Source organism: Rattus norvegicus, chromosome 4 (assembly GCF_021556685.1).
Source record: "Rattus norvegicus strain SHRSP/BbbUtx chromosome 4, alternate assembly SHRSP_T2T, whole genome shotgun sequence".
In the NCBI taxonomy this organism is placed as follows: domain Eukaryota; kingdom Metazoa; phylum Chordata; class Mammalia; order Rodentia; family Muridae; genus Rattus; species Rattus norvegicus.
Window position 1 is genome coordinate 86872855 of NC_141537.1, and position 13883 is coordinate 86886737.

Sequence of the window (13883 nt, forward strand, 5' to 3'; positions counted from 1 at the left end):
TTCCATGGAGCAATCTCAGCACTTGTCGGTGCGGATCATACAATAAACTCTTAGAATTCAGCATGCCAAGCTAATGTGCTCCTGGAGTTCACAAATTCTGTACTATTTTCTCTGATATCATAAATTTATAATGAAATCCAATGCAGTTCAGCCACATTGCGACCTAATATTATGGGACCAATCCACCCTATTCTTACAGAAGGTAGAAATGAACCTGGTCTACAAGCCTAGTTATCTAAACTAACTGCAGTTCTAAAATCCCTCCCCCTCCTCCTCCTCTCCCCTCCTCCTCCTCTCCCCTCCTTCTCCTTCTCCTCTATTCTTTTTATTCCTTTTTAGTCAGGGTCTTACTACGTTGTCTTGTAGGCCTAGAACTTGCTACATTGCTATGTATACCAGGCTGTCCTGTAACTCACAGAGATCTGCCTGTCTCTGCCTCCTATGATCTGGAACTAAAGGTATATGCTGCTGGGCTTAGGGACACATGTCTATGTTCCCAGAATTCAGGAGATAGAGGCAGGCACATATCTGTGAGTTACAGAACAGCCTAGTCTGTATAGTGAAACCCTATTTCACAAAGAAAAAAGATAGAAAAATGAAAGAAGAAAGAAAGAAAAAAGAAAGAGGGAGGGAAAGAAGGATGGGTGGACAGACAAGACATGACATTTCTGGCCTGTGACTTTCTTTAAAAAAAAGCAAAATACAGAAATCTAATAGCTTGGGTTTAAGAACCTTAGGTGATCTAAAACTCAAAACATGATTTTAAATGAACATAAAGACGTGAAATAAAAATGGAAGGACTGGCAAAACTATTCTTAACCAATAAAAAAGTCACAGTGAAAAGTGCTTCCAGGGTGTACTCATGACCTCTAGAACAGAAATTAACTCAATGCAAACTCCTAGAAATCTGCTTTATGGAATTATAAATTATACAAATTAATTTTAACATCCAAACTATTATTCCACATTAGGAATGCATATGTTTGTAATTCAACTGATACCACCAAAAGCTAGTACTCAAGGAGTTCCACAAAGGAAGTCCAAACTTCATCTTGTGCAATTAAGGCAAGAACCAGAACACATTGTATAAAAGGTAAGTACATGTTCACGTGTTAGAAAACAACTCTAAATACCTTAGTACAATACAGATACTTTTCTGACCATTTTACCTCTAATGCTTTCTTTGAGTTTTCACCACATAGGAGGCAATACAAACAGATCTGAACTAACTTTGAAACAGCATCCTATAAGCTTAAAGAACAAGTGCCCTTCTAGAATGCTGATCTTAGCAGAACATATAACTCCTATTCTAGTCTTCTTTCCAGGAGTGCAAAAATACATATCCTCTAGATGGAGAAAATGTCCATAAAAACAACATTTTACAGTGGGAAGTCCTCCCTTCAGGACACTGTGTATGTATCCTCTTTCAGTGGAAAAGTTGTTTAAAAAAGACAGAAGTTGACATGGATGTTTATGGTATTTTTTAAGAAAATGCTTAAGATCATGAACATGGGTGTATCCTTAGCTCTCAGTGAGTTGAAGTGTAAGCCACTAGCCTTGGGTCTCTTGCTTGGTAACAAAACCAATATTGCACACTGAATCTACTGAGCCCATCAGAACATGATGAGCAACCCCACTGAGTATTCATAATCAAAGGGCAGACTGATAAACACTTTGTGGTTACTGTTTTTACTAATAAACTAAGGAATTTACTTCCAGTTCCACAAAATTACTGGAATTTTAAATTACAGTTACACAAAACTAAGGAATTTACTTCCAGTTCCAAAAAGACCTGATCTGATTCAATGGATCCTAAAAATATCTAAAACTAAACATGTCAAAGTGGGTTTTCCTCTATTCTCCCTTGAGAAGGTGGAAAGATTGGTGCATGTATGATACTCAATATTTGCATAGTATTTTACCATTTACTAGTTTCTACTTGCATTGTATTCCAGTGAGCTTTTCACTTCTAGCACACTTCCTATCCGAGAAAAGTCTTCCCCCACCAGCATAGTTGCATCCTTCCTGGACCTGCAGAAATCTTATCACTTCCTGATTCCAGAGGGGACAGGAAGGAATGCTTAATTCTTCTTTTGTCCTTGTCTGTAATAAGAAAGATTTCTCCTCATGGTGCTGATACAGGTGCAAAGCTAGGAAAGGGGTCTTTAGGGTGTGTCTGTATATTTCCCCTCTGCACTTAAAGCCCTAAGAAAGAATGACAGTCCTGGAATAACCCTTACTGAACCAGAAATGCATCTAAACCCCAAAAGACACCATGGGGAAGATGACAAGAAAAGTGAAATAATGTTGGAAGACAGAACCTCTCTTATTCCCAGAAGGCAAGAACCAGCAGCGGGCACTTCCGCGGGGTTCCAGGCAGGAGCAACCCACAAAACTTACCTCCTGGGCTGTCGCTGGGGGAGGACTGGGACATAGCCGGCAAACGCTTCAGCACCGGGGACAGCTCCGTGCTCTCCAACTTCGGAAGCTCCTGCTGTCTGTGCCTGCCCAGCGGTGGTTCCCAAGCTGGGGAAGGTCTGGGAGAGCCTTGACGCCCGAGTGCCCGCCGCTGGGTTCTAGAATCTTTGAGGGGCTTGGGAGCAGCGAGCGGCACTTCGGACTGAGGCGGCGACAATCCTGGCTGCACGACGGTGTTGCGGGACCGCGCCAGCGCGGAGGAGAAAGAACCCATCCCAGCGGGCCAGGCCAAGATCCTCGGGGATCCGCACCCCTTGGCAGCCAAAGGCTGGCTCCCTTCCCACCTGGGGCGCCCCTGGCGGACTGCGCCTCCTCTGGCAGCCACACAAGGCAGCTGAACAGGGTGCAGGGAACTCTAAATGCTCCCACCCGAGGTGGACTGAAAGTAATCTGGTTGGTGTCTGCTTGTCTGGCTGTCCAGAGTGGATAGGGACACAAAGGGATGGAAGTTTGAAGATGTCCTCAGGCATTACTGGAGGAAAGGGCGTGGCAATAAGAGAGGAATACTTTTTCCTCCACTCTGCACTTGATTCACCTGGGGCCAAAAGTATGGTGCATCCTTCCTCTCCAGTACAGTCCCCAGAGAGGATGAAATCTCTACCAAAGGCAGAGGAGAAGCCAGCATTGCTTTTACCCCCTCCATACTCTTGATAGTGTCATGCATGTAATAATACAATGAAATATGATCACATCTGTTCCACAATTTTCTCCCCACCCCGCCCCACCCCCACCCTAACTTCTTCCAAATTCTACATACACACTTTGGGCTCCCAATTTCATGTCTTTTTTAAAAAAATAACCCACCAAGTTCTGTTAGTACTGTCCATGTGTGTATGGATGCAGGGCTGGCCACTAGGACATGACAATCTCACCAATAACGTCTTAAAGCTAATGTCTCTTCTCTAGGCTGTGATTCGTTGATGAAACCCTGGTCAGTTCTGTCCCTGAGCCTAGCTTGTCAACCACCCTCCCTCATGTGTTTTCTCGATGCCCCTCAGCCTGGGCACTGCCCCCTTTGTGGCTGCCAAGACTGTCATCTCAGCTAGTTCTGTTCTTGAGAGCCAGAGAGGAGGCGCCAGCCCTGAGAACTCCCAAAGCATTACACCAGAGCAGCCTGGGCTCTGTTAATAGTCTGCTTATCTGCATGGGGTGAGGCCACTGGCTCCGTCCTGCTCTTTCTGCAGTAAGAAGATAGTGATGTGGGATGCAAGAGTGGAAAGACGAACCTGGGATGGCGTTCTAGCTAAAAGATGTCCAGAGGGGTTTTGGGTACCACCCAAAGTCACACAACCAACTAGTTGTGGAAGTGGGCTGTATGGGATGCCTCTTTCTGAATCCAGTCTCCTAGCCATTCTGTGCCTGTTGTAAAGATTTTTAGGCACTGGACTGTGAGGCAAGACAATTACTTGTTCAATATACAGTATATCTGAGTTTCGAGTGTGTAAAGGGAGGCAGACCTCCCCTCTACAGAGTCCAGCACTCTTTATGACATCACACTGTGGCTCTTGGCACTCATCTTTAAATTTCCATGTTCACTGGTAAATGTAAAACAATATTATCACAGAGGAGTCCAAAAACAGTCAGATCAATAAATGGGAGGAGAAATGGGATTTAGAATCTTCAATTGGTATTTAGAGGCAGATTGGAGGATCAGCCAGGACAGGACACTATGGGACATATAGCTTTCCCTCTTTTGACCTGTTTCCCATAAGTGGGGAAAAGCCAAAATCATAATGCTTGAGCTATAACATTACTCAGTAGGCTACAACTAATAGGGCCACACAGACTGTAACCCCACTCCTTCTACCTTGCAAAAGCTAAAGCAGTGTCTTTTTACTCAGTCAACCTCAGGGACCCATCTTCTCAGGGCAAGCCAAAGGAATGTTACAGGGTCCATCTCCAGGAGAGAGAAATATGTAGATGGAGACAGAGGAACTGAGAGAACATAGGGAACTGACTCAGATAAAGGTGAATATGGAGGGTGAAGTGCTTCATGGCCTGTAGTTAGCCAACTGAAGATCCAAAAGAAGTTACATATAGTTCCAGTTCAGTTTCAAGGTCTAAGAAGTGGCAGAGCTGATGGGATGATCCCTGAAAGTCTGAGTTTGAATCAGAATCAGGACAGCCAGTATCTCTGCTTGGATACACAAGCACATTCTCCTCACTCCGCCTTTCTGTTCTAGTCAAGCCAATGGCTTGAATAAGCTCCAGCACCCATGGCAGGGCTAGGCAGTCTGCTTTAATCAATTCAAACATAATCTTATCCTCACAGACACTCCTAGAATAACATTTAACCAAATATCCCAGCCTTCATGGCTACACCAGTCAACATATAGGACTAACCCTGCCATTACAGCTACATGAACTGCTTTTTAATCCTTTGATCCATTTTGATTCTTTCCTTGCTAGTCATAGATCTATAGCACTGTTGTAAATCCTCATTCTGGGAGGCACCTGTAGGAAGCAGAGTTTCTAGGTTTGTACATCTTATTCTGTCACTTAACCTGGTTTTCCTGTGAACCACACATAGGCAACTTGATTGGCCTGATTCAGACATAGTTCAACCACCAAACATTTGTTTTTGGTATATACTCACTTACTGGAATGGTGATGTGCCATTTTAGGTCAGAAATATATGATCTGCTTTTTTTTTAAGCAGGGCTTACAATTAAGTGCTCTCTTTGAGTCTAAGATGAACTTTAGACTTTGGGCTTTTAAACAGTGCTGAAACTGTGAAAGACTATTGGGGATATATACTGTTTTATAAGGTGCATTATGATTTGGGCCAGGGAGTAGAATGTGGTGTTTTTAATGAAGACTCTCCCTCACAGTTTTAGGCATTTAAATGGTTGCAAGGGTTAGATGGTACAGCCTTGTGGAAGGAAGTATGTCACTGGAGGTGGGCTTTGAAATTTAAAAAGCCTTGTCTGGTTCTAGTTTGTTCTATTTAGTGCTTGAAATTCAAAATGTGAGCTCTCAGCATCCAGTTTCTGCTGCTATGCCTGCCACTTGCTGCTTTGTTTCTGTTATAAGCATTGTCCCTTTGGAATTGTGAGCTAAAGTCCAACTTGGTGAACCAATGAGTTTTTGTTGAGATACCAACAGAAATATGACTGCAGGATTGGTTATAGAGTGACAATGACTCAGAAATGAAGCTGAGTGTCCAGAAATCCCACCCACGAGGACAATGACTCAAGAGAGCTGCAATCGTAGAGCTTTCTGAACATCTTACAGGTAACCCAGCATGTTGAGAAGTATCTGTTCCCAATAGCTTTGCTGCTCAGTCTTTCCCTTCGCCAGCTTTGTGCTCCTTTTGTAGAGCTGGAGAGGGGCTTTCAAGAATCTCCCAGTTTTCCACTTTCCAAAACATGTGACCTAGGTCTAGGGAGCTTCCCTCTTCCCTCTTCCTCTTGGAAAAAAATGTTTGACTCAGAAAAAATATACATAAAATGAAAAGTCCTATAGCCTGGGCATGGTGGTGCACACCTTCAATCCCAGCACTGGAGAGGCAGAAGCAGGCAGATCTTTGTGAGTTCAAAGCTGGCCTGGTCTATACAGCAAGCTCCAGGCCCACCAGGGTTACTTAGTAAGGATCTATTCCACAAAACCAAACAACAACAACAAAATCGAAAACCCTCTACTTTACAATTTATAGATTGAATGAAGGTGCCCATTCATGCCTGAGTGAATAATATTGCTCCCAGAATCCACAAGTTACGTTTCTATCACTATGATCGAACACTATGACCAAGACAATTTATAGAAGGAAGGGTTTGAGGAAGACTTATAGTTCCAGGAAGTTAAGATTCACAATGAGAGGGACCGCATCGCAGCCAGTAGAAGACATGGTGCTGAAGCAACAGCAAAGAGATCATATCTCACACCACAAACAAGAAGCAGAGAGCAAACTCAAATAGCACAAGTCTTTATATTCTTAAAATATGCCCCCAGAGTGATACTTCTTCCTGCAAGCCACACCTTCTAAGCCTCCCCAGACAATGTCACCAACTGGAGAACAAGTATTCAGATACCCAAGAGTATATGAGACACTTCCATTCCAACTACCCTTATTAAACAGAAATCTCAGTGCCAGTAGAATACCTTGCTATGAGTTTTTTGGTCAAGTAATTCCCAGAGATTCTTAAAATAATATAGGCTATTGTCAAAGTCCTCAGCAACCTTGCCAAACAGCAGACCTTTCAGGTTGCAAGACCAATTTGCCAGGCAATTGGTGTAATAGTGGTATATCTGTTATGAATGTACCCAACTATTTCTAAGTGACTCTGAGCTCTTTATACACCCATGTTTATTGCTGCACTATTCAGAATACCTGGGATGCAGATCTCCCCTCGATGTCCATCAACAAATGAGTGGATGTAAAAACTGTGGTACCTAGGCACAGCAGAATTTTACTCCACCTAAGTGAAGAATGAACTTGTGACATTTTCAGGAAAACAGGTGGAACTAGAGATCATTATGCTAAGTAAAATAAATAAGCCCCAAAAAAGATCACATTTTTCATATGCAAAATCAAAATCAAATTCAAAATACAAAACTATGCGTCTGTACACATCAGTGTGTTAGCACACACTGATGATGATAACAACGATGACAACTACGATGTTCTCCCGATTCCATGCTTGGGAAGAACAGCAAGTTGGTAAACAATTGTCCTCAACTTTGTTTTCCACTTGCATTTTTTTTGCAGCTTTTAGGAACTTTATTTTTACTTCCACCTTTTTTCCCTTCGCTTAGGTGTCTGCAGAGCAGCTGAGGACAACTCAGTGGTGGCTCCAACCCATTCAGTGGCCTGCACTGCGGGAGCTGCTGACCAGTCCTCAGTGGCTGACTGCACACTCCAGTCTTCCATGGGAAACTGCTGGATGGGCACCGAGGGCACCTGCACACCCTCAGACCAGTCGGCCACCTCAGGCTGAGCAGCAGTGAACTCAGGCTCTGGTGAGGTCCATTCACCCTGGAGTTCCTCCTTGGTCACATCCTTCTCAGCAGCAGCCTGCTCTGCCTTCTCAATCTCCTCTGGGTCTCTGTAGAAGTAAAGATCAGGCATAACCTCCCATAGGTGATCACAGGAGATAGTATTTCACAGGCGATGTACTTCCCGGGCCACCATCTGCCATATCAGATCCACTGAGTGATCTCCCTTATTGTTGAATGGGATGGCAATACCCATATAGCGCAGGGAAGAATCTGTATTACACAGAGCAATGGTGGTCAAGGGCTCTGTGAGGGGCTGGTGGTCAGCCCTGGGATCAGTCACCACTAGAAGCCGTGGCTCCCTGATGGTTGCTTGAATCTGGTTAGTGAAGGTGCCAGGTGTGAAGCAGTCAGCAATGGGAGTGGCTCCTGTGACAGGAGCAAACTTCAGCACAGCTCACTGGCCAGTGTTCCTGGAGATGATGCTGAGATCAGCAGGTTTCTCAATGGCAACAGTAGTGAGAATGATGTAGATACTGTCACTTTTCCTTTTGTACTTTCAGATGTCCTGCTCCATCTGAAAGTCAAGGTTGGTGCCACCTAAGTGGGTTCCTGCAGCAAGGAATTTGAGGACATCCTCCTCCTTCATCTGCAAGATGGCAAGGGCTCCGGACATTGTGTAAGTTTCCCTTTTAAGTTAAGATGGGAACCAAGAACAACACCGTATAGACCCATTTCCTGGTAGTGCTGAAAGGCTCCACTTGCATTTTTAACACAAGTTTGTATATGGGCAGCTGGAGCTTGGCTGTAGAAGCTGTCAGGGAATGTACTGGCTACAGGTGACATCATTTTTCTGGACCTACAGTCTCTCCCCCAATGCTTTTGACTTCATCCAGCAAGGGCAGGAAGCATTGCACCAGCTCAGCAGAGCCTGCACTGAGAAAGTCAGTAAAGATCTGAGTCACCTGCCAACATCCCACTAGAAACTGAACATCATCAATACAGAACAAAAAATTTTTTGGGGATACTGATTATTTTTAAATGACAGTGTTGAACTTTACGTGAGTTCTGTGCTTCTGAAAAATGATGGAGCTTAATACCTCCTCCATTATTCTTAGTCAATCCGGACTGTTCTGAAACAAGAAACACTAGAGACTCAGTGATCGCTGTAATGTTTGTTCCTCATATTTCAGAGACTGGAGATCTAAAACTTGAGGCCTGCATAGTTGTGGGTTGAGTGAGGCCCTTTCTCCTCCTGTGTCTTCTCATTCTTTTGACAATGTCATCTTCACTTTTTGTAAAAGCAACAATCCCATTAATGGGCTTCCAGCTTCTCAGCCTAATCCAACCCTAGGCAACTCTCAAAGATCCTACTTCAAAATAGCATTACACTGGGGATTAGAGTTTCAACAAATGAATTTTGGGGGACAACATAATCAGTCTATAGCATTCTACACAGTTGTATTCTAAGAAAGCACTTACCAGAGGAAAACAATAGCTTTCCCTTATTACTTAGAGAGAGTCATTATGAATATCACTTTACCTCCTTGTTTACCTAGTCCAAGGCTAGACACACACCCCTCTCTCTATTCTCTATTGTAATGAATCATTGCATCTTTCATCAACACTGACCTGTGGAGAGTTCAAGGGCTGCAAACAGAGCCAAGTTATATTGAGCTTTCTTTAACCCCCATTAATAAACCCCCATTAATATCCGTTCATTGGCCACCTCTCTGTCTGACATAATGTCCTTATGACTACCAGGTAATCGGAATGTATGAACAGGGTGCAATCTTCTGCCAGCCCAAAAGCCTAAAATGTCGTAATATCTGAGATTTACAGCAGAGATGTTAGTGCTTTGCCAAGACCCACCTACCTGATATTCCCACCAATCGATTTGAAAGCTGCCTTGATTTATGACTTTCTTTCATTCTATAGTTTTTATTGCATTGAAACATGGAATGTAAGGTGACATGAATCTACGTTTCTGGGCCATAGTCATCCATATGTAGCTCTAAAATAAACTCTTTTATTCGTTTTGAGGTAACAGCTGTGCTTTTGCATCAGCAGGTTCAACACAAACAATGGCTGCCAGAGAGGCTGGAGAAACTGGAGCTGACCAGTATACTAGTGACAGCAGCAAAGTTCAGAATAGCTCCCAGCTCTCACTCCAGAAGTCATCTCAGACATAATCACAGCCAGCATTCCCCTACCCCCAGCTCCTCATCCTTGTCTTGTCAGATGTCTTCTGCTGAGGCGTGATTCCTAGGACAGCTCTGAGGACTCCAGGAAAGGCATAACCCAGGAAACGAATTATTTTGAGTCATTTCAAATGCTAAGATTGAAGTTGTAATCTGCCCTAAGTTACTCCATTTATATAAAATAGTGTTTTTCCTGATTGTCTTGCCCTGAGAGAGTCCATTTTAAGATGACTTTGCTCACACATACTCGATGTCATCTGTCTGGCGTCATCCACGTGGAACAACTGATAGATGACCCATTCCTATTGAAAGTAGAAAGAATGAGCTGGTTCTGTTAGCACATTAATGTACTAAAATAATATCAGGAAAAGCAGACACAATGACCTATCAAACACAGCAGACTCAGGAAAGAGTGCAACTCCCTCACATGTGCCCAGTGAGAAGGGTGGACATTCAATGCTGCAATGGTAACAATTTCCAGTACCAAGTCACCAAACCAACCCATGTGTGTGTCAGAGGACCAGAAAACAGAGAACTCCCAACTGTCCCAATGGCTTCAGCTCAACTCAGTTCCTGCTGTTGATGTAGCCTACTCCAGTTGCCATCTGTCCACCTTCCTGTTCACCTCTCTGGGCTTGCCATACATCTGTCTGCTCTGATCCAGTACTGTTTCCTGCCTCACTCTAATAGTTGAACTCTGACCCTGTGGCCTGCCTCTACTGCCAACATAAGCAGTAGCCTCTCAGTGTTTTCTGTCCCTCGGCTGGTGAATTATTTCACCCCAGCAAAACTACATTTTCATCCATTTCCCAGCTCCGGCTTCTTGGGTCTCTTTGAAATACTTTTCCGCATTAACTGCTTATGTAAAATGACCTTAAATCATTCTTAACCTACATATACTCATTCATATAGATAAATTTACCTTGTAATATGTGATGTGCGATCTAAAAGTGTAGAATAAAAGGACCTTCAAAAGCCTCCACCAGGATTATTGAGAAAAGCCAGTGTCTGCTCAATCACTGCCAAAGACACTGCCAGACGTTGTGCATTTATTGCTAGTCAATAAATTCTGACGTTGGCGATGACACAAACTTTACATCTGTGTTTCTAATATAACTCGCTGACTACACCAAAACACAAGAGCAAAGGCTCGACCTCCACTGAAATCATGGAGCATTGACTGACCTCATAATGATAAGCCAAGTGCAGAACTAAAAGTGGCTCCTACCCAGTGGAAAATATGTGAGAAAAACCATAGTGCTGGGAGTGTGAGAGTCAGCACAGGCACTGGTGAGTAGAGGGAGAAATGTGTAGAACATAGCCTGGGAGGGAGAAGGGGTTTGCAACAAGGGGCATTACTGTAAGCTTCTAGGATACAAGGATAAACATCACAAGTGTTGCTCTTGAAAATAATGGCACCCAGGATGTTTTTCTGCTAGATGCTCCCTTGTTTAATTTTTCTTTTTTGTGGATTAGAAAGGTTAAATGTGTTATTCTGCCTGCTGATCCGGCCCACAGCTCCCTGCTCCCAAACCCTGTGGGAGAGAGTGAATCACCCAGAAGTGTGGGCAATCCTGAGACTGCAGGGCAGGAGAGACAGCCACTTCTGCCCACCTTTCCCCACATCCTTGGCCCAAGAGGAAACTGTATAGCCCCTCTGGGCATGGGAAGATTACAGCAGTCAAGCTGCAGGAGCCCTGTGGTCCAGACTGAGCCCAGATCTGATAGGACCCAGACAAACAGCTCCCTGCACCCAATTCCCATGGGAGGAAGAGCTAGACCTTCAGAGAGGCAGGTACTCCTGGGAAACCATAGGAGACTACTCTCTGCCCACATTTCTGACTCTAGAGGAAAATGACTAGCACCATCTAGGCCCCCTGTGCACAGAGACCTAGGAAAAGTAGGGGCAGGTCCTTCTGGTTCCCACCCACAGGGAAGCTCAATTCTCCACCAAAGCAAACACAAACACACCAGAAAAGCAAGATCTAGATTTAAAATCACATTTGATCTAGATGATGGAGGACTTTAAGAAGGACATAAAGAACTCCCTTAGAGAAATGCAGGAAAACACAAGTAAACAAGTAGAAACCCTTAGAGAGGAAACACAAAATCCCTTAAAGAATTAAAGGAAAACACAATCAAACAGGTGAAGGAATTGAAAATGGAAATAGAAACAATAAAAAAGGACAAAGGGAGACAACCCTGGATATAGAAAACCAAAGGAAGAGACAAGGAGTCGTAGATACAAGCATCACCAACAGAATACAAGAGATAGAAGAGAGACTCTCAGGAGCAGAAGATTCCAGAGAAATCATCGACAAAACTGTCAAAGATAATGTAAAATGGAAAAAGGTCTGCCCTCTTGGGTCTGGACTGTGGGCAGAGGGCAGTCTCCTCTAACTTCTTTTCCCAATCTGTTGGTGGCCATTTTGTCCTAACGACAGTGCCCTTTGCCTATTAGAAGCTTTGCAGTTTTATGAGATCCCATTTGTCGATTCTTGATCTTAGAGCATAAGCCATTGATGTTTTGTTCAGGAACTTTTCTCCAGTGCCCATGTGTTCTAGAACCTTCCCTACTTTTTCTTCTATTAGTTTGAGTGTATCTGGTTTGATGTGAAGGTCCTTGATTCACTTGGACTTAAGCTTTGTACAGGGTGATAAGAATGGATCAATCTGCGTTCTTCTACTTGCTGACCTCCAGTTGAACCAGCACCATTTGCTGAAAACACCCATTCAGAGCCTGCCCCACATGTAACCCATACATATACAGCCATCAAACTAGATAAGATGGGTGAAGCAAAGAGGTTCAGGCTGACAGGAACTGGATGTAGATCTCTCTTGAGAGACACTGCCGGAATATGTCAAATACATAGGCAAATGCCAGCAACAAACCACTGAACTAAGAACAGGACCCCGTTGAAGGAATCAGAGAAAGGACTGAAAGAGCTGAAGGGGCTTGACACCCCATATGAACAATAATGCCAACCAACCAGAGCTTCCAGGGACTAAGCCACTACCCAAAGATTATACATGGACTGACCCTGGGCTCCAAATTCATAGGTAGCAATGAATAACCATTAAGGGCACCAGTGGAAGGGGAAGCACTTGGGCCTCACAAGGCTTGACCTCTAGTGAACGGGATTGTTGGGGGGAGGGCAATAATGGGAGGAGGATGGGGAGGGGGACACCCACATAGAAGAGGAGGGGGAGAGGTTATGGGGATGTTGGCCTGGAAACCAGGAAAGTGAATAACATTTGAAATGTAAATAAGAAATACCCAATTTAATAAAGATGGAAAAAATGTGTTATTCTTTTCATTTCTTAATCTAACAAAATTAAGACTAAAATAGATTCCCCCAGCTTAAGTGATGAGCTAACCACTGTTCAGACTATTATAAAAAAATTATCTTCAAGTGTAATAAGCACATACATACACACTGAAAAATGGACTGGGGAGCTGTATACTCTAATTTTCTATGCAGTATGGGAGTTCTGCTAAATCTCTAACAAAAAATAGTAAAACTGACACCTATAACCTTTAATTAATGCCTAGGATGTGTCCATTATTTTTTAAATTACATTCTTTTTAACTTTTTATTATCTTTTATTAAATAAAATATATTGAAATAATATAAAACTATGGGGTACAATTTTATTTAACTACAGAAAAATATAAACAATCAAAGTTAACTGTCAACAGTGCTAGGTTTTAGATGTAGGTGTTTCAAGAGGTCTGAGATGGACTGCTGAGAAATACTGGGTTAATTAAAGAATAATTAATAACATGGGCAGACAGAGGGTCAGCAGCACAGCAAGCAGAGTTCATAGCTCAGCACCAGAGAACCCCTTCATGGTATACACACACACACACACACACACACACACACACACACGGGGGGGGGGGGCGCAGTTGGGGAGAGAGGGGGGGAGAGGGAGAAAGAGGTTGAGAAAAAAACAGAGACAGATAAGACAGACACAGGGAAACACATCAACCAATTATAATATATTAATTTTATTTAGCTTTCCATTCAAGGAAATTATCAGAAACATTAATGATATGATTGGGAAAATATAAAAACTAACAAAATATTTGGTAATATTAAGAAATTATTTACTATTTTTAGACAAAATGAGTACTATACTTATATTTTGTATATAATCCTTAAGAGTGATTATTAAAATTTTTGCACATTATACATTATGGCTGAAGTTGTCTTTGGAATAAACAGGTAAGGATGAGGGAAATGGAACAAGGACAGTGGCCATGAG

General features: G+C 43.1%; 1 protein-coding gene and 1 pseudogene across 4 annotated transcripts in view; both read right to left on the reverse strand.

Annotated features, from left to right (window-relative positions):
* Positions 1–2774, reverse strand: part of Pde1c (phosphodiesterase 1C) — a 563679-nt gene extending 560905 nt beyond the window's left edge. For 3 of the 4 annotated variants that reach the window (XM_087659447.1, XM_087659449.1, XM_087659448.1), the window contains exon 1: positions 2401–2774. In XM_087659447.1, coding sequence (XP_087515573.1) covers positions 2401–2692 — 292 coding nt within the window. In that variant the 5' untranslated portion in view covers positions 2693–2774. The remainder of the gene's footprint in view (positions 1–2400) is intronic. The other variant, XM_087659450.1, reaches the window with a different exon arrangement.
* A 4430-nt stretch (positions 2775–7204) lies between these two features.
* Rpsa-ps19 (ribosomal protein SA, pseudogene 19) lies at positions 7205–8138 on the reverse strand (annotated as a pseudogene).
* Positions 8139–13883: the final 5745 nt, after the last annotated feature.